We start from the raw sequence: 21,195 nt of genomic DNA on the forward strand, positions 1-21,195 counted from the left end.
AGTAAACCGTTATAGGTCAAAGTACCGCCTTCAACATAGAGTCTTGGCTCACACAAGCTATAAAGCCCTAAAATGACTAGTGTATAACCATTCAAATAGGAAAACAAACAGTGGATCTTTATGAAAAAACTAGAAATGAGAACCTATGAACCACATCAACAAACGAGTACCACTGAACAACATGCTCAGATACAAAAAATTAAAGATATTTGAAGTGAATTATGGAAATATTATTTATTAAAAGCAGCATGGATATCAAATAAATATTTAGATTTGATGAATATCCAAAAAGTATGATTGATTAAAACCATATCGTCTTGGTACCTGTTTTGACGCAGACCAGAAATGACGCACCGATTTAGTTTTCGGTTTTATATTTCTAAACAAAACCTGTGACGTCATCAACATTTACCGTACATAACATGTTGGTGAAGGTCATCTGACTACAACAAAGATGCCTTAAACTCTGCCCAGAAATATTATTATTACTTGAAATATTAAAGATGATACAAATTCCGCCATTTTATTAAGGCCAAAAACATTCTACTCTTCCCTGGATGATTATCAGTCCTACATCCACTTTGGCTAATAAAAATATGTAACCATATTCTTCCCAATTTTGTGTTTTTGAAATCACATGACTGTCATGTGACATGGTTTTACATTTAAGCGGGAATCACAGTAGAACAAATGGTTGTCGCTTATATAATTTTCTATGGTTTATCATTTTTTTTCATTCAGTTTATGAGGTAAACATTGATATATGTAATATTGTCATTGTTGTTTTATGAATCATTTACTTTTTATTTTCAAATATACGGAATATATATATCAGTTTCATAAATTTTATACAATTTTATAATAAAATTAAAAAGAAAAAAAATGATTAAAAAATTTTGTTCTATTTGCCCCATGATCATTAAAGTGTATGAAAATTTCAAAAGTTGTAAATAAAATAGAATTTGTTGAACAGGGTTAACTTTAAAGAATCCAGATTGAAGCAATTTTTCCATTATCAGGTACGAGCAAGTGTTTTTTACTGGTTTGTTTACAGTGCGTCATTACTGGTACCCAACATTTTTTGACAGTCCGTTTGTAATCTTAGCAAACATGATTTTTATTGCTTTTAATATTTCAAATATATACTGTTTAATGATTGAAATATATTAACAAGTAATCAATCTTTTATTCCATTCCGTTTTTCTACTTCTTTTAAATGATTGATTAAATACAGAGACAAACACAACCTTAGGTGCGTCATTACTGGTTCCTCTGGGATATATTCAAAAACATTAAATTTTTTCCGCAAACTTTTGAAAAGATTTTGTGTAAGATATTTGCTATATAAATTGAATAAATGATTTGTTGAAAAATTCTTGTAGAAATGTAGTTCAAATTTGAAAATATGTTCTTTACTATTTTTGACTTTTCGTTATATGACCAAAGTGAATGATATATGTATTTCAGCTCCTGATGTATTGAACATCAGTATAACAAGGACTTTCTTGGACTTGTATAACAAAACAAAAGATAAATGGACTGAAGACTACTATAGACAAGTACCGTAAGTAATTCACCATATGTCATCAGAATTCAACAAATCTAAAAGTTCTATTCTGTTTTCAATAAAAAAATATTTTTGATAATCTATTTCATTATGACTATGCACATCTTCATCATCAGACTACTCCCCTTCATATAAAAACAACAGAATTTAAAGTTTAACAAGTAATACCAGATAGTTATGACCTTGAAATTATATTTTTGTATATTATAGTGCAGCAAACAGTGGTCAACAGGACCCAACAAATTCTAGTAGTGACAGTGTCATCTGTAACCAGAGAAGACGGACACCATTTGTTCCATTTGTCCTTGACAATCAAACAGGATGTCCTTTGTGGTATCTCAAGGTCACAACACACCCATCAAGGTCAGCATACAACATTGATATAATATATTTTACATAATTTGATATAACTGCATTCAAATGTGGATTTGATAATTCATAATTTTAGAAAATCAACTTAAACTTTTTTTTAAATTGTTTTTTTGGATGGAGAGTTGTCTCATTGGCACTCACACATCTTCCTATATCTAATTAAAGCCTGTATGATAAATGGGTATTGAAGACTTCAACATTCATGCATTTTTCATAACATTTTGGATGTCACTATGCAGTCTCCAAGCTCAACCAGCCTAGGCTTGTAAAAATGCTGTTTAGCCTATAAAAATCAACTCTACATGTGGACTATAGTTTAGTTTAAACATATTTATTTATAGTGGATTGGGAAACAAGTTTTACAACTTATGTTAATCCCTTTCCACTTTGCGGGTGCGAGTGCTGCCTTGTAGCGGCATTAGCCTACTCTTTTTCGAAATCTACAAGGGTGTCTTTAACGTGCAAGAGATATGGCTCTCTCTTAACACGGGTCAGCCATTTATCGTCCATTCCGAGGACTATCATCGTTTCCTCAAGACCATACTCGCAAATGGTGTCAAGGGAGAGCCGAAAATTGAGTTCCTGAAATTCTCATCCCGAACAGGAATCGAACCAGGAACCTTTGTGTTATTAGTCCGATGCACTAACCACTACACAACAGCTCTCATGTGGACTATAGCCTTGGGCCTGTAAATTCAAAAGTTGATCGTGAAGACTGACCATGGTTATGTTGTTATGTCAAAGTTAGAGTCAATTGTTTAATGACATGGTTTACACCAATTGCCCTCAGCTTAACCAGCATACTTTATATATAAAATCAACCTTGGAATTGGTCTAGAGCTTCTGTTTCTGTTAAGGTTAGAATTCTAGATTGTTATTGTTAATGGTAAACTATAAGATATAATTTATTTCAGAATTAAACATGAGATAGAAAAACGAGATGAAATGATGGATAGAGGATATATACAGGCTTCTGATTGGAAGAAAGTTCAACCAGGTCAACAGGTGTCATTTGAATTTAACAGACCTCAGAAAATCAGGCATAAGGTAAGACTTAAAATGAGTAGTCCTGTAGTTTCCAAGCCTTTTATACTTATCTTTTATGCATTAATCCTGACTTGTTTTCTAACTACGGTCTTAAGCATACTTATAAAACTTATATTCCAGTAACATGTAGCATGCAGTTTGAAATAAGTATCATTAGTTTACTGACTATTATTTGGACATATTAACAATATTAAGATAGTATGATAAAATGTTACAATATTTATTGGTACATGTACATTTGTATGTGGAAGATGACTATATATTAAACTACAATTAGATGTTAAATTTTACTTCTCTTATAAAACTTAGATGTATTCAAGTACAAATATTTTCACTCAATTTTGATAATGAGTTTTTATACCCCTGCTTTAAAAAAGGGGGGGGGGGGTACTGTTTTACCTCTGCCTGTCCTTCCGTCAGTCCATCCGTCCCATGAATATTTTTTTGTCACATTTTTCTCAGGAACTACAATACAAGGATTTCTGAAATTTGATTTCAGGATTTATATAAGTCAGCTATACTGTGTAATGCGTTTTCAGATTCATCAATCCACAACTTCCTGTTTACCGAACACTTGCATATTTTTACACTATTAATATTATCCACTTGCGGCGGGGGTATCATCAGTGAGCAGTAGCTCGCACTTTCACTTGTTAGAATTTTACCATGCTTTGGTTTATAAATACTTGCAGTGCATTGCATTCCATGTAAGTAAAATATTTATTAAGCAGAAGGCTTAGTGCAATGGGACGTTTGTTTTCTGGAACAACAAACATCCAAACTGATCCTCTTCTAAATACAGAGGTCATACAACATTTCATTATTTTTATGTATATAAGTACCATTGCTTTTATATGAGGAGAAAATTAAATGTCTTCAACAATAGAAAACAAAAGTGTATTTAAATCATATAATATTAACATTCAATTACAGTGACCAAAAGAGCAAATTTCAATTTGACAGCAATAAAACTTGGGACAAAGACAGTTTATGGCAGAAAAATATAACTATTTTGAAAGCCAAGAGCTAGAGCTTTGCTTGCTTTATTTAATTGACGCTCTATTTATGAAACTACATAGAGCATACAATTATTCACTTATGTGTCTGTCCCACCCAAAGAGCCTGTAATTCAGTAGTTGTCCATTGTTGCTGTATATTGATTTGTTTTGCGTACTGGTGTTATGTTCATTAAATTAGTTGATAGTGCTAGTATGTTAAAGTTGTCCACCTGCTATTATTGTCATACATCCTTTCTGTACTTGACATTGCTAAGATGCTAGCATTTATGTTTAACAGGTCATTGCATATTTTCAAAGGATGTAACGTTATTTAATAGGAAATTTGTTTTACCAATTAATCAAAATTAGAAGATTTGGTATGAGTGCCAATGAGACAACACCCCAACATAATACTATTGCTTATTGTGAATTCAATATCATTTGTTTGATTCCAATTTTCATGGGTACAGGTGAATCTAAAATTTCGACAAATGACAAATTTTATATAGCAGACTTTAGCAAAACCACAAAATCAAATATTCTCAAAAATGCAATTTTCCTCTATCCATGAAAATTGGTACCAACAAAAATAAATGAATCCTCAGCAATACATGTTTGAGCTTATCCTATAAAAATAAAGATAGGAGTGATCAAGTAGACAATAAAAACCTGACAGTTCAATAAAAAAAGAGATAGCAGAATTGTCAAAAGAAAAACGACTTAGACAAACAGCGATAACAAAACATGAAACAAGTATCTATTTTTTTTATTTTCAGAAAACCCATGATCTGCATGTGAATCAGATAGTTGTAAAGATAGATGGATGGAATCGTATGTCAGCTGTATCTGTAGACAAAGTGGGAGTATACTTCAGGGAGGCAGAACCAGACAAGAAATCAGCCACAGGTCTCAATTCAGTAAGTTTTTGTTTTGGTCAGAAGTATTAATGAACGAGATAAATGTTTAATGTTCAACATGCAAATTTTAAGTAGTTTTCAAAAAGAGAAAATGTTTTGTGAAATGAATTTGAATATGAACACCACTACCTTGTGATAACTTAGGCATTAAATGGATAATGCATGTGTTTAGAGGTCTGAACTTTTCTATTGTATTATTTTTATTAGCATAAAACAAAATATTTTGCAAATACTTTTTAAAATGTTAACGTATGATTGGTTGTCAGGTTTTAATTGTATGTTATAAGTTGTGCATTTGAGAAAATGCCGACAATTTTGTTAGTTTTATTTGTAATGGGTTTTACTGATTGAATTTATGATATTTGTTTAAAGAAACAGTCTTCACACTTAAACACAAGTCTACAATCGCATTCTTTAAAAATTGCTTTCAAGCTTGTAAAATCTTCTATATAAGCTACCAGAATACATTAAAAAATTAGAAAATTGAGCTTCATGCTTGTGGATACAAAAGTTTATCTTGAAGACTGAAGAAATGATGCTAATGACATCTAAAACCGAAATTATATTTTTTGCTTTGAAAGCAACATATTGTAGTTAGTAATTCTGTTTGTTTCAGTTTGCCTATGGATCATGGCATGACCCAGCCAAACAACTGTTAGCCAGAGTTGTATTTGATGTGAGACAGGAGGGAAGTGCCAGGAAGGTGATCACCATCCGTTCTGCCCTTACTATACATAACAAGATAGAATCTACTGTAGATGTTAGGATGATGGCTGGCAATGGGATAGATGGTATGAGATTCTGTGGTAAAATTGAAGATCTTGTGTTCATGTAACCTTTTCATATATTTTTAAAAATTAACAAAAATGCTTTACCTTTCATTTATTTTTATGCCCCACCTACGATAGTAGAGGGGCATTATGTTTTCTGGTCTGTGCTTCCGTTCATCTGTTTGTCTGTTTGTCCGTCCGTCTGTCTGTCCCGCTTCAGGTAAAAGTTTTTGGTCAAGGTAGTTTTTGATGAAGTTGAAGTCCAATTGACTTCAAACTTGGTAAACATGTTCCTTATGATATGATCTTTCTAATTTTAATGCCAAATTAGAGATTTTACCCGAATTTCACAGTCCACTGAACATAGAAAATGATAGTGCGAGTGGGGCATTCATGTACTGAGGACACATTTTTGTTTATAACAAAAACATACCTATAGCTATCGTGCTTATGCTATGTCACGAAGAGACAAACACAAATGACAAATATCTGATACATTTACATCTATAGTTATAATATAAAACTGTAATAAAAAAAAATGATTAAGAATGGGATTGATTGCATGGATGGCAAATTATTCCACGGTGTTCCTCAAAATTAGCTACAAAGCAATCAATTTAACAGTAACATGGTATGCACTCTGATAGCTTCAATATTAATATTTCTTTACAGGAAAATTTGAAATATTACCTGTGAAACCAAAAGAAACAATACCAGTACCTCTGCCTTTTATATGTGCTACATTGTATATGAAACCTTCTGATTGGCCTGTTAAATTCTGCAACCAACCAATCCAATGGCAACATGTTGCTTTAGCAGGAGACACAAAAGAGAAAATAAAGCAATGTGAGACACCAGATAATTCAGGAGTTTTCAGGTAAACTATTTTGTAGAACTTTTATATCATGATGCACGTTATAAATTTTAAGATTGTTTTGTCCTTAATGACCTAGTTTGTTGTTCAGATTAAGTAATTTCAATTTTGTTTGTGTTATACCAAATTTTGTTAGGCTACTCTCTGTTGTATTAAACAGTTGCTCTCTACAAATTATAAAAATCTTTTCACATAATTTATATATCAAAGATGTTGAAATTTTTTGCCATTTTGATCTTCTTCATGGATTTTTTTTTTTTCAAAATTACTTTGATGGTTGAAAGTAAGATTTTTTTTTTAATTTAAAAGTTGAATCTGTTGGTTTAATTTACTAATTTAGAATTCCTTGTACATTTTTTTCAGGTTTTGTTCCTCTGTACAGCGACAGAACTATCCTGAACAGATATTGACAAGAGAGGATATACCGATCCTCCCTGCCCACACCATTACCATTCTACCTCCCGTAATCATACACAACCTCCTCCCTATAGACCTCAGATATTACCTCAAAGACACAGTCATCAGTGGTGTCATCAAACCAGGAAAGAAGGCACACCTTCATGCAGTAAGTATATGGATATACATTTATGTATTAAAAATAATATATGCAGAGTTAACAAATAGGTTCTATGCACTAGCTTGAAAATGCTTTGACCAATTCTTTTCAAGTTTAAATATGTTGTTTTATGTAGTGAACAAAAGTTAAAGTCCACTTTCAAAATTTTAGCTTTTATCATTGTTGATTTGTAAACCTTTATGTAGTGAAAAGGTATACTTTGCAATAACTTGAAAATGCTTTTATGAAATCTTGTGACTAAATGAAGTTTGATTTTCATGATTTTAGCTCGTAAAATTATTTTGCAACATTTACAGGAAATTATTTGATTTCATTAAATTGTAATAAATTTTCAGTAAAGAATGCACACATTAAATTCTGAATTTAAAGTAACACATTAAATTCTGAATTTAAAGTAACACATTATTACAAAGCAGTAGCAGTATACAGGTCATACTTGTAGATACATTTGTTTCTATTTACACTTCATTTAAGAATTGAATGCATCTTTTTGTAACATCATTGGGGTGTAAAAGCGTTGACCGAAGTACATTTTGTATGAAGTGTGGAAGCGCTTTATGCTATTCCGCGCTTCATTCTAAAAATGTGTGCAAGGTCAACGCTTTTACAACCCTTTGAAGTTACAAAAAGAAGCATTCAATACTTATGATTACATTTTTCAGGTATGATCATGAAACCACGAATTTTATGACTTTTTTTAATGTAAATTCACCTGTGCACTTTATTGTGGGACCACATGTTATCATGAATGATAAGTTTTATTGAGTGATGCAATTGCTTAAGGAATAACGTGATGTGCAGTTAGCCAATCAAAATAAAGTATTATAATGAAACATACATCTAATGTAATTAGATATATAGTGAGTTTTGTATTTGCAGGCTGATCCACAGAAGGACATGAATCTTGGTATACATCTAGAAAACTTTGAGACGTGTCAGGAATTACTGATACCACCTGATTCTAACAGGAATAATGTCAAACTGAGGCTGTATGATCGGTTGGGAAGGAAGCTACACTTGATGATCAAAATTAATTCAATGAAAGGTGGCAGTGTTAATGTAAGTTTCAACCAGCAATTTTTGTGGTATTTTCAAAAAATGTTTTTAAAAAAAGTGTGATGAAGTGTGCCTTTTTAAAGAGACCACCAGAATTATTTGAAAAATACCAAAAACTGAAACGATACTTTGATACATTTATGAGTCGGCCTGACATGTTTAGTGTATATATTTCAGATATCAGTTCTATCACAGTTTTGGCTAATTAACAAGTCTGGTTTACCCCTGGTATTTGGTCAGATTGACATGTTTTGTGTATACATTTCAGATATCAGTACTTTCACAGTTTTGGCTGATTAACAAATCAGGTTTACCACTGGTATTTGGTCAGACTGATAAAGAGGCAGCCGGACAGTTTGAGGAACATGAGTTGGCCAGAAGTGTGACACCATTGTTGTTTAGTTTTACAGATAGAGATTCAGCAGACTTGTAAGTTAACTTATTGCAATGGCTTCTTTTGTACATAAAATGTTTAGACCTTATGAAAATCTATATTGAAATACTTTTTGTGAAAATAATTGGGTCTTGTTTAATTGTTCTGGTATGTGCATAAAGATGAGAGGATTTTTAAGAATGACTTGTTATATACAAATAAAATGTTTTTCTCTATTATATGGAAAGAATTCTAGCATTTAAGTGTACTCAAATTACAAACATAATTTGCAGAAAGCATAACTTCAATAAAATGTAGAAGTTGAATAAGATAGCAATTAGACCAAACTTTTGAATATCATTTGTTATTAGAAAGATATTTGTAGATTTTCACTTCTATATCTTTGTTTCAGGTGTACAATGAGGATAGGAAAATCAGTTCATGGTCCTGATTCTCTACCTCTTTGGTAAGTTTGTATTTATGAATTTAAAAGAAGAAGAATAACTAGAAAACAGAAATATGACATGAAGTGGGGTCTGAATATTGTGCCATGTGTACAGTGTTTGAGTACCTAAAGATGTCAATGAGACGATATGCCAGCACTAACATAATACAGTAACGGGTACTTATCTATAATGCTGACAAGCTGTGAGACTATAAAAAAAGAAGATGTGGAATGAATGCCAATGAGACAACTCTCCACAAGAGATCAAATGACACAGAAATGAATAACTATAGGTCACTGTACGTTCTTTAACAATGAGCAAAGCCCATACGGTATAGCCATACCACATATACTTTGAAAAATCAATATCTGTACCATTGTTTGAATTTCATTTCATGTGTAAAAGGCTATTTTTCTATTTTTAGGTGTAGCAGGTTTTCTTTAGAAAGTGGAGTTGGCATGAGAAAACTTAATGTTGTAAGAAAAGAGAGAAATAAGCCTGATTGGTTAGTAGAACTTCAGAATGAGGCCAAAATGAAGTTACATTTATCTGTCTCGAAAAGACAGTAAGTCATTGGTTGCTACAAAGGTCAAAGGTTACAAAAGTATAGAAATGAGGTGGTGATGGTTTATTTTCACTTTCTATATATAGACCTTACAAATCAGTGGCTTACTGTTGCATCAACCTTTCCAACCTTTAGTCAGCATGGTTAACAAAATGAAATCCTTGAACATTTCCACTTGAATGTTCCCTTCCAATACAGTGTACATCATCAAATTGAAAATCTTTTGAAATAGCATGACTATCATTTATCAGTTTCATTTAGTTGAATGCTATTGGGTGTTAATTCTATTTCAATAACTAAAAACTCCTTTTTGCATGTTGAAGTTATTAAAATTTTCATAAAAGATATATAAGTAAAATAGTTATTAGGATCTAGAAAATCTAGAAAATTTCGTCCATCTAATTGCTTGCCTTAAATAGAATTAGATTTTAGAAACTCACCAGTAGATTTAGTTTCATACTCTCTAATAATGTAAATAAAAGAATCATATATTGTAGAAAAAAAAGAGAAAGAATAAGTTTTAAAGTTTAGTTTTTCAAAGAAAGATAAAAGGAAAAGTTTTGGTTGTAACAGTATTTACATGGTATTTTATTTCAGGGTGTATAACATAGGAATAGCAGTACAACAAGGCAAGGGCAGATATAAAGATACAAACATTGTTAACTTTGCTCCAAGATTTGAGATTGACAATCAGTCTAGTCACAAGCTAGCTATAGCACAGAGACACATTGCAATGGAGGAGGTGGGTAACTTTCAGTTCTAAGCATGGCAAAAAAAGAAAGAAAAAAGATTGTATAGAAAGTTTGTTTTCTAATTATAAATCTGGGATATGAATGAAAATTAATTGTCAGTTTTGAAAATTGGGTAATTGTACTATCATGATACTTTTTCCTATTGCTGTATACATATATGTTTCAGTGATGATATGATAGGTCAACAATATCTATAGAATGGGGCTCACTTGTACCAAGTATATGTTCAGCTGACAAGTATATGAAGTCTAGACAACTGTTTCTTGTGTTTTTTATAAGGTTTTGTTTTTGTTTTGACACAAACATATTGTCAAGTCTTGGTTCATTGTAGAAGCTAAATTGGGGTTTTAAGCAGTAAAGCTGCCTTATGCTAGCACTCTAGATTTTCCTTTTTCCCAACAAATGCTAAAGTAGGTGCCATTGTTCTTATTTAGCAAACTAACAGGTTATTTATAACTAATTGGACACTTTTAATTGTGTAATTGCTGTTGTATTGCTCATTGTATGCTTTTCTGTTCATCTGTAGATGTTAATGCTACAAAATTTGTTGTTTTACAGATCACAGGAAGATTAGAGACTTACCTCACTGCCTTACCAGGTGGTAAAATGCCTTTCCACTTTCCCAGACTGGACTTCGATCAGCTTCTGTGTGTCCGAATGATTAACAGACCTGAATGTATGTGGTCAGGGGGATTTCTTATTGATAGAGTCAGCTCATTCCATGTTAACATGAGGTAAGGTTTAGCAGAATGATTAACAGACCTGAATGTATGTGGTCAGGGGGATTTCTTATTGATAGAGTCAGCTCATTCCATGTTAACATGAGGTAAGGTTTAGGATAAGCCATATGAAGACATATTGTACAAATCAGGTTTTACTTGTTGTTAAATGTTTATGGTGAAGAAAGTGTAAGTGATTTAAAAGAAAACTTTTATATTGACCTGTATACTTGATGGAGAAATTAAAGAAGCCCACCATTTCCTAAAGACCAAATACTGTGAAAGTACTTTAAATCGTGGGAAATCAATTTTCGTGGATGACTTTATCCACAAATTTAAGTAGCAGTTATTAGTTAATGTTAATGAATTTACTGTAAATCCAGATCATTGCCATTTTGTCATTTTACACTAAAATACAATGTTAATTCTTTGAATTTTACCTATTCATTAAAAAGTGTAAAATTGTCATAGTAATAGATGCAGCAGAGATAATAGGTTACATGTGACTGTATATAATTATTTAGTTATGATGGAATGCCACTTTTTTCAAGTTTGTGATTATATTTTAGGGACAAACTTGGAAATTCCAACCTGTTGAAAGTAGAAATAGTTTTGGAAGGTCCAACTTTTCACATAATATTTGTTGATGCTGAAGAGTTTCCTCCCCCTTTTAGGATTGACAATCATTCTGAGGTAAATATGTATCTAAGTCATAAGAGTATAACTTATGGGTAAGGGAAAACAATCAATACAAAAATGTTCATACTTTGTTTGTAAATTTATTAATGTTTAACTTTCTTGAGCACAGGTAATTAAAAAGTAATCAATTTTTTTCACAGAGAAACTTGAAAGGCATTTTTTGAATTTTTAAGCGACAAAGGTATTGATAAGAAACAATGTGTATCCAAATGTTAAAATAATTTTATTTAAAAAAAAAATCAAGAGCAGTTTTCTCTTTGAAGAAAACATGCATTTTAAATAAAACAACCAATCTTATCATTTTACTACAGGTATCAGTTTACTATAACCAGAGTGGCTTATCTCAACCATTCCAAAAAGCTGCAATCAAACCCAAATGTTCAGGTAAGTTATTATGATGTAAGAAACTTAAAACATTTGTTTGTTTAAAAAGAATTTATTAACTAACGGTATTGATTGAAAAGTCTTGTCGCTGAAACCACAAATATATGTGACCAAAGGTACGATACGCATTTTAAATCTCAAATATGGGTTGTTCTGTGAAATTTGATATTGTCTCTTCAGACAGTTACCCCCATTTTCTATGTGCCTTTCCTTGGTACCATGTATTGAAGTTGTTGAAGTCTGAAATATTCTGAAAGATAAAGGAATAATGACAATTAAACATAATGGGGAGAAATATTATTTCAAAGTATACAAACTGAGGAACTGTTCAACTGTGATCTGAATGATAGCATACACAATCAGATATTTAACTTTCAAACCACCAAGTTGGGAGAAACTTTTTTTTTACTACTGTTAGCTAGCAATAGTCTGTGACCGAAATTGAACTAGCTGTATGATACTTTTATATTACTGTGTTGATTGTTTTTCAGTACCCTACACCTGGGATGAACCAATCGAGCAACCGTTAATGACATTATATGTACAGGGAGGATCTAAAGTCACTTACAATCTGGACAAGTTAGAGGAAGGGGAACAACTCTGTTATGAAAACTTTATTTATTTAGAGGCTACTTCAACATTTGGAAGGTTTGTTTATTTGTATTTCTGATATAATTATTGAAATTCTTTATAAATGTTGTAAATACTGTGAATCAGATTTCTCTGTTGTAAAGAAGCAAATAAAAAAATAAAAGCATCACTGTTGGATGAACAATGATATCTGAAGTTAAGGAACGTGAATTGGAATTCACTTAAATAAAAATTGCTAACATTCTAAAGGTCAAATGAAAATTTTAACCATATTGAATTTGTGCATGGGTCAACTTTTGCAGGATTTTCAAGTTTGCTTTTAAAACTAATTTTCAAGATTTCATGAAGTTTATTGGACGTCTGGGATGCACATAAATCTGATTCATAATGAAAAATGGACAAAGATTAGATATCAAATTGTTTAAATTATTATTTTGTAGTGGTTCAGATGATATGTACTCTGATTTGGTGTTAGAAGTTGTTCAAGACCATAATATAGTATTCAGGAAAAAGGTGAGTAAACAGTTGAAGATTGTTAAAATGATCAACAAAAGAGGTGGAAATGATAACAAATGGGAGGTAACAAGTATTGAACATTGCTATCTATATTGGGATTAATATAATGCTGAGCAAGAATGAAAACATTAAGAAAATAAATTGAAAATAAGAGAAAATATACATACCTGCCAACTGTCACTATTTGTGGGGGATTTCCCCCATGGAGTCTACCAAATTGAAATTTTGAAAGAGCAATTTTGTCCACAATTTAAACAAAAGAATTAATTTTACAATGACTTTAGGCTTATAAAAGTATGAAGAAGCCAAAAAACATCATTAAAATGTATTTGCAGCACCCTTGAAGTTTTTTTAAGAGTAAGACAGCCATCTTGCTCTCAAAACCCCCATGGGCATTTTGAAATGTTGGCAGGTGTGAATATATGATTAAACAAAAACATAGGGCAACTTGAACTTCCAGATGGAAAAATTGAAGAAGCCCACCATTTTCTGAAGACCAAATATATGAAAATATTGGGGGAAAAATCAAATTATAGATCAAGATTCAGATATTTCAAGTTTTACACTATAGAAATGCTAACAAAATTGCATTTTCATATTTGATTTTTATTTCTTCAACCCTAGGCCATAGGCAATAGATCCCAGTTGTGGAGAATGACTGGTACAGGGATGTTAGAACATGAAGGATCTGGTGTTCCTAGAGATCCTCGGAAATCTTCATCAGGGAACAGTTTAGTTCTAGATACCAATGTTATAGCACCACAACCAGGGAAATGTGCTCCACTGACACTTAGGAAACCTGATGGGAGGAGAACGTCTACACAGAAATGGGAATTTACTAAGGTCAGTCAATTATTGTTTGTTACTTGTCTTGATGAAATTGTAAACTTATTTAATTCAGAATCATGAAGGATTTGAACTTTTTATGCCCCATTTATGGGCATTATGTTTTCTGGTCTGTTGGTTACTGCGTCCGTTTCGTTTTTTCATCGGTTTGTCTATGCCACTTCAGGTTTTTTGGTTGAGGTAGTTTTTAATGAAGTTCAAGTCCAATCAACTTGAAACTTGATACACATGTTCCCTATGATATGATCTTTCTAATTTTAATGCTAAATTAGAGATTTTACCCCATTTTCACAGTCCACTGAACTTAAAAAAATATAGTGCGGATTGGGCATCTGTGTACTATGGACACATTCTTGTTCTTTGTTAACATAAAGCTTATAGTTTCCAAAATAAAACACCAGAAATGATGGATTCAACTGCTGTTTCTCACAGTTATAGGAAATAAAATAATTGGTCTGATGAAATTGTCATGCATTAATATCCGCTGCTATTATCAATCAATTAAAGAGAGCAATGTCAAAACCAGAGCTATATGTACTAAATGTCATTTTAGATTTGTCATATTTGTAATAAAATTGAAAGTCAATAACAAAAATACTTTTACATATTCTAGGATGGAAGATTGTGCTGTGCCTCTGGTATTTTATGTGTTCAAGCTCTAGGTGGAATACTACAGGAAGGTAATTAACATATTAAACATACATCTAGATATAAGAAGATGTTGTATGAGTGCAGTGGTGGATCAAGATCTTTCTGTAAGGGGGGCCCACTGACTGACCTAAAGGGGGAGACTGCTCCAGTCACGCTTCAGTGATTCCCTATATAGGTTGCACTTTGTAAATACAGCTGTTTCTCAAAACACGCCTCTTTTGGGGAGATCTTGAATATTCATAGAAAATTAATTTTGTTTACATACTGGTTCCCAGTTATGCTCTCTGTGTTCCATCTCACAGAGACATAACTTGAGAATGTTACCAGTACTTTTACATGTGCGTATTGTTAACATTGAGATCTGTGGTAACCTTTCATTTGAGGTAGGGGTAGTTAAAAAAATTAGTGTTAGTTTAAACTCTGAGAAGTTCAAGGCATACAAATGTTGAATATATGCCGCATAGCCATATATTTTGATCTTTGAAAAAAAATGTGGTGCAAATGAACTTTCAATTCTAGGATAAGATTTTTTTCAAAACTTCATAGTAAAAGTGCTACAGTTTGAGCCGTAAAAGGAGTTCCTATGGGAAATTGCATTGTCAATATTTACAGAAATGCAACCTATAAGCAAAAAAAAATTTCCCGCTACATAGTGCATTCATTGTCATTATAACTGTGTCCAATGCTTATTAAAAAATGTGTAATTATAAAACATGTGTATGATTAAATTCATGAGCTATAATCTGTAAATATAAAACATGTGTATCATTAAATTCAGGAGCTATAATGTGTAAATATAAAACATGTGTATGATTAAATTCAGGAGCTATAATGTGTAAATATAAAACATGTGTATGATTAAATTCAGGAGCTATAATGTGTAAATATAAAACATGTGTATGATTAAATTCAGGAGCTATAGTTAAGAAATAATTCATGGGGGCTTGAATATATCGTGATTTTACCACGGGTTGGCCCTTTATGACAAATATTTTACCCTGAGCGATAGCAAGGGGTAAAATATCGGCATAAAGGGACAACCCGTGGTAAAATCTAGATATATTCAAGCCCCCATGAATTATTTCGATTCTAATAGGACAAATACGGCAATTATTTTGGATCGAAGCGCTCTATGTGATGGCATTATTTGCCGTTCCAATATATAAACGCACTATTAAATTGACGTAAAATAACGGAGCAAACTGAATAAATGATGATGCTTAAACTATTTATAATAACATATTTAGATAATTTTAGATTAATCTAATTATTATTGTACTTATATGTCTCATATGTATACAAAAACGGCTAATATAACTTATTTTAGCATCATTTGTTAACGTTTCCTTGTGATGATTTTCCGTTTCACAAGCGTGTATTTTCCCGTAAATTGCTTATATTCTGACGTTCATTGTTCATTCATTAAAAAACATATGACGTGGGGGTACAATGGGAACAGCCCATGAAATATATTCATATTTTACCACGGGTGTGTAAAAGCGTTTGAAGGACTCCATGTTAGAATGTGTAAATATAAAACATGTGTATGATTAAATTCAGGAGCTATAGCTATATCAGGCCCAGGACCATCCAAACCAGGGAATGTTATTGGGAATCACATGTTGATATCAAGACAGAAACTTAGACCTGGATCTGGATGTCTGTCTGTACATGTCCTGATGGATGGACCAATCAGAGTCCTAGAAATAGCTGACATTCAGAATGAGGTTGGTGCATAAGTAAAGATAGTATTTCTAGTTAAATTTAAGATTTTTGAGTTCATAGTGTATTCAAATATTATAACATTTTTTATCATTGCAATACATTTTACTCATGAAAAGTTTCTTATTTGATTTTTTGAAATATTTAAAAATAAGAAGTGTTAATGGTATCTGAGCATTAGTTTATGTTTCATTTTACCAAAATTTTAAATGCTTAAGCAGATATAAGAAGAAGTGGTATGAATGCTAATGAGACAACTCTCCATCCAAGTAACAATTTGAAAAGTAAACCATTATAGGTTTTATAGGTCTTCAACACAGGGCTTTGGCTTATGCACATACCTGCCATCTTTTCAAAATTTCCATAAGGGATTTTTATTGCAAGAGATTTGTATGTTCCTCTTTTATTGTCATAAGCGTTTTTATTTTGCTACTTTATTGTTTAGTTAGTAAATAAGGGCTTCATTAGTAATGATTACCATTTCAACTCATTTAAATGTCTGTTTTAAGGTGTTTAAGTATCACAATAAATTTGAATATTCAGGTTAATACCTCTCATTGGGATAATTCCCTGAATTTTGGATAGTCTGGAATCTGAATTCAGTTGTGTAAATTTTGGTGAATTTTTATCATATGAAGCAAGTATAGCTGATTTCATGCAATGTACTATTTTTATAAAGTATTCAGTCAGAATATACCTTCATATTTTAAAGTAGGTTTCTCTATATATACATATAATAAAGTTGTTTAAAAATTAACCTGATTAGAAACAATTAAGCAGTTGATATTACTTACATTGAATAATGAAATATTATGATAGATAAAAAGTAAGATGTTAAAATAAGGAATATAACACCAGAGTACAATCAATGGTGTATCTTACAGACATCAGACTTTTTATTTAATTAATCTTGCTTCAGCATCGAAAACCCATTGTAAAAGAGGATAGTGGCTGGCAGATTTATGAAGAGAAATCTATAAGATCTAAAGAAAGCGATAGTGGTCCACAGGAAAGGACTATATTACAGGTATAGTCTATTAAGCTTATAAATATATATGGTTTACTCCTTTTATTACATTGGTTTCAATGAATTACATTGATTTCCCAGTTTAATAAAAACTGATAATTTCACATGGACACATGTGAAATAAACGTGGTTATTTCACTCTCTAACAACATACAACAATAAGCGTTGGCAAGATTGCCTGAAAAGGAAATGTTATGTTAATTGCAGAGAAAAATTTAAATCTTGATATATCAGTTAAGATTTTACATTTACTTATAATTACATTAGATGTATGTTTCATTATAAAACTTTATTTGTATTGGCTAACTGCACATCATGTGTTATTCTGTAAGCAATTGCATCACTCAATAAAACTTTTCATTCATGATAATATGTGGTCCCACAATAAGGTGCACAGGTGAATAAAATACAAAAACTATAAAATTAGTATTTTCATGATCACAGCTAAAAATTGTAATTATAAGTATTGAATGCTTCTTTTTGTAACTTTAAAGGGTTGTAAAAGCGTTGACCGTGCACACATTTTTAGTATGAAGCGCTTCTGCGCTTCATACAATATGTACTTCGGTCAACGCTTTTACACCCCAATAAATTTACAAAAAAAAGCATTCAATTCTTAAATCAAAAATGGCAATATAATCTTTCATGCATTCCTATTTTACATGTTACAATTTTACATCAATATAGGACACTGAACAAAGTTCACACAGTAAAATTTGGGATGTCAAAGATACAGATGACATTTTTAGTATCATTATAAAAAACTCATTAAAATTGAAAAGCCTTTATAGAATAACTTGAATTTTATAATTTTTGTGCCATTAAATCTGAATTCTCTTCAGTATATTGTCGAGCCTGCAACTTTTGTTGCAGAAAGCTCAACATAGGGATAGTGATCTGGAGGTGGCTATGGCCGGGGTGGCGGCATTAGCTAACTTTTTAAAAGGTTTATATTTTAGAAGGTGAAAGACCTGGAGGCTTCATACTTTGTATATAGATGCCTCATGTTACGAAGTTTCCGTCAGTCACATGTCCAATGTTCTTGACCTCATTTTCATGGTTCAGTGACCACTTGAAAAAAAAGTTCAGAATTTTTGTAATGTTGAATTCTCTCTTATTACAAGTAATAGGATAATTATATTTGGTATGTGTGTACCTCATACCTGTCAACCTCTGAAAATGAAAAGTCAGGTCATGACCTGCATTGAGAAAAAAAATCTCAGGTCATAACGCGTACGACATTTTGCGGGCTCAATTGAAGAACAAAAATATGTTTACATATAATTTATATAGTCAATATGTATATGAAACAGTTAGAACATGTATACAAGTTTATTTCAGACTATTGTTATATGTATATTCCATAGTAGCAGACTTGGCATTCTTTAAAAGAACTGCACTTGGTTTCAGTTCATAGCAATGCAAATGTGTATTCATTTTACAAGAAAGAAGAGCACACAGTGTATCTTTATTAAGATCAGCCCTAAACTATGTAGCTATTTTCTTTACTAAAGAAAATGCCCTCTCACTGTCTGCATTGCTGTTTGGCAAAACCAGTAATGTTTTAGCAAGTTTTGACAAAACAAAAAATCTTGGCTTGTTAAGAAAAATGTCATGCAACTTGGACATTTCTCCCCAAAATGTACCAATGTCAGTTTCAGGGGAAGTGCAGAGTGGAAGTTCATCTAATGGGGTCAACTGATAGTCACTGAACTCATCTTGTAGCTTGTTGAAAATATCGTTACGTAGCTCAGGTAAACAAGTCCTACATTTTGACTTTTGGTTACATTGAAAAAGACCGATAAAACTGAAGGTCGTATTACTTCTAAATACCGGAAACAATTCCGGTCAGAAATCCGGGTGAAACGGGTAATGTTAGAAATTCCCGGGACCCGCCGGGTAAAGAAAAACTCCCGGGTGAGAGGTGAAAATAACGGGTGTCACCCGCAAAAAACGGGTGAGTTGACAGGTATGGTACCTTGCAAGGTCCTCATGCCTGTCAGACAGTTTTCACTTGACCTCGACCTCATTTCATGGATCAGTGAACAAGGTTAAGTTTTGGTGGTCAAGTCCATATCTCAGATACTATTAGCAATAGGGCTAGTATATTTGGTGTATGGAAGGACTGTAAGGTGTACATGTCCAACTGGCAGGTGTCATCTGACCTTGACCTCATTTTCATGGTTCAGTGGTTATAGTTAAGTTTTTGTGTTTTGGTCTGTTTTTCTCATACTTTATGCAATAGGTCTACTATATTAGTTGTATGGAATGATTGTAAGGTGTACATGTCTAGTGGGCAGATGTCATCTGACCTTGACCTTATTTTCATGGTTCAGTGGTCAAAGTTAAGTTTTTAAGTTTTGGTCTTTTTATCTAATATTATATGCCAAAGGTCAACTATATTTGGTGTATGGAAATATATTATGATCTACATGTCAGTCCCGCAGGTTTTATTTGACCATGACCTCAATTTCACGGTTGATTGCACAGTGTTATTTAGTTTTTGTGTTTTGGTCTATTTTTCTTAAACTAGAAGTAATAGGTCAACTATATTTGTTGCATGGAAGCATTGTAAGCTGTACATGTCTGCCTGGCATGGTTCATCTGACCTTGACCTCATTTTCATGGTTCATTGGTCTTTGTTTAGCTATCTTGGTTAATGTAAAGTTTATTTGAAAGTTTTAATAAAGCTTTATATCTAGGACTATCAACATAATATCAATGATAAGTAATGAAGGCGATACATTTCAGTGTGTGCACTCTTGTAAATTGTATATTATGTTTTTACATCATATATTTTCAGCTGTCCATGAGTCTGAAGGGTGGATTAGGAATCTCGTTAATAAACAGATTACCAGAAGAGTTGGTGTATATAACACTGAGTAACATCACAATGGATTATATATCTGATCCAGAGAAAACTAATGTTGATATCAGTGTGGCTAATATTCAGGTATTTATGCTAACAATCCTTTGTGAAATCATTGTTATTATTCATTGGTTACTTCTTTTTTATACTCCCGCTTTAAAAAAGGGTTATACCCCCGCTTTAAAAAAGGGGGGGTATACTGTTTTACCTCTGTCTGTCCGTCCGTCCGTCCATCTGTTTGTCAGTCAGTCCGTCCCATGAAATTTTCATCACATTTTTCTCAGGAACTACAATACAAGGATTTCTGAAATTTGGTTTCAGGGTTTATCTAAGTCAGCTATACCGTGTGATGCGTTTTCAGATTGATCACTTGACAACTTCCTGTTTACCGAACACTTGTATGATTTTACACATGATAGCCAAGTTGAAAATTTTCGTCACATTTTTCTCAGGAACTACAATACAAGGATTTCTGAAATTTGGTTTCAGGGTTTATATAAGTCAGCTAAACCGTGTGATGCGTTTTCAGATTGATCACTTGACAACTTCCTGTTTACCGAACACTTGTATGAATTTACACATGATAGCCAAGTTGAAAATTTTCGTGACATTTTTCTCAGGAACTACAATACAAGGATTTCAGAAATTTGGTTTCAGGGTTTATCTAAGTCAGCTATACTGTGTGATGCGTTTTCAGATTAATCACTTGACAACTTCCTGTTTACCGAACACTTGTATGATTTTACACATGATAGCCAAGTTGAAAATTTTCGTCACATTTTTCTCAGGAACTACAATACAAGGATTTCTGAAATTCGGTTTCAGGATTTATATAAGTCAGCTATACCGTGTGATGC

The 21,195-nt window shown here is 32.2% G+C and overlaps 1 protein-coding gene across 1 annotated transcript in view; it reads left to right on the forward strand.

Annotated features, from left to right (window-relative positions):
* LOC134688066 (intermembrane lipid transfer protein VPS13D-like) overlaps window positions 1–21,195 on the forward strand; it is a 74,285-nt gene that overhangs the window by 41,979 nt on the left and 11,111 nt on the right. Inside the window, exons 48-69 of the mRNA XM_063548534.1 lie at window positions 1,468–1,564; window positions 1,778–1,930; window positions 2,854–2,986; window positions 4,761–4,901; window positions 5,518–5,692; window positions 6,344–6,548; window positions 6,909–7,110; window positions 8,002–8,181; window positions 8,447–8,607; window positions 8,964–9,017; window positions 9,422–9,502; window positions 10,160–10,304; window positions 10,873–11,048; window positions 11,603–11,726; window positions 12,044–12,116; window positions 12,608–12,764; window positions 13,148–13,220; window positions 13,848–14,066; window positions 14,683–14,749; window positions 16,281–16,447; window positions 17,362–17,469; window positions 20,273–20,422. Of these exons, the coding sequence (XP_063404604.1) occupies window positions 1,468–1,564; window positions 1,778–1,930; window positions 2,854–2,986; window positions 4,761–4,901; window positions 5,518–5,692; window positions 6,344–6,548; window positions 6,909–7,110; window positions 8,002–8,181; window positions 8,447–8,607; window positions 8,964–9,017; window positions 9,422–9,502; window positions 10,160–10,304; window positions 10,873–11,048; window positions 11,603–11,726; window positions 12,044–12,116; window positions 12,608–12,764; window positions 13,148–13,220; window positions 13,848–14,066; window positions 14,683–14,749; window positions 16,281–16,447; window positions 17,362–17,469; window positions 20,273–20,422 (3,041 nt within the window). The remainder of the gene's footprint in view (window positions 1–1,467; window positions 1,565–1,777; window positions 1,931–2,853; window positions 2,987–4,760; window positions 4,902–5,517; window positions 5,693–6,343; window positions 6,549–6,908; window positions 7,111–8,001; window positions 8,182–8,446; window positions 8,608–8,963; window positions 9,018–9,421; window positions 9,503–10,159; window positions 10,305–10,872; window positions 11,049–11,602; window positions 11,727–12,043; window positions 12,117–12,607; window positions 12,765–13,147; window positions 13,221–13,847; window positions 14,067–14,682; window positions 14,750–16,280; window positions 16,448–17,361; window positions 17,470–20,272; window positions 20,423–21,195) is intronic.

The sequence above is a fragment of the Mytilus trossulus genome, chromosome 10, assembly GCF_036588685.1.
Source record: "Mytilus trossulus isolate FHL-02 chromosome 10, PNRI_Mtr1.1.1.hap1, whole genome shotgun sequence".
Classification (NCBI taxonomy): Eukaryota; Metazoa; Mollusca; class Bivalvia; order Mytilida; family Mytilidae; genus Mytilus; species Mytilus trossulus.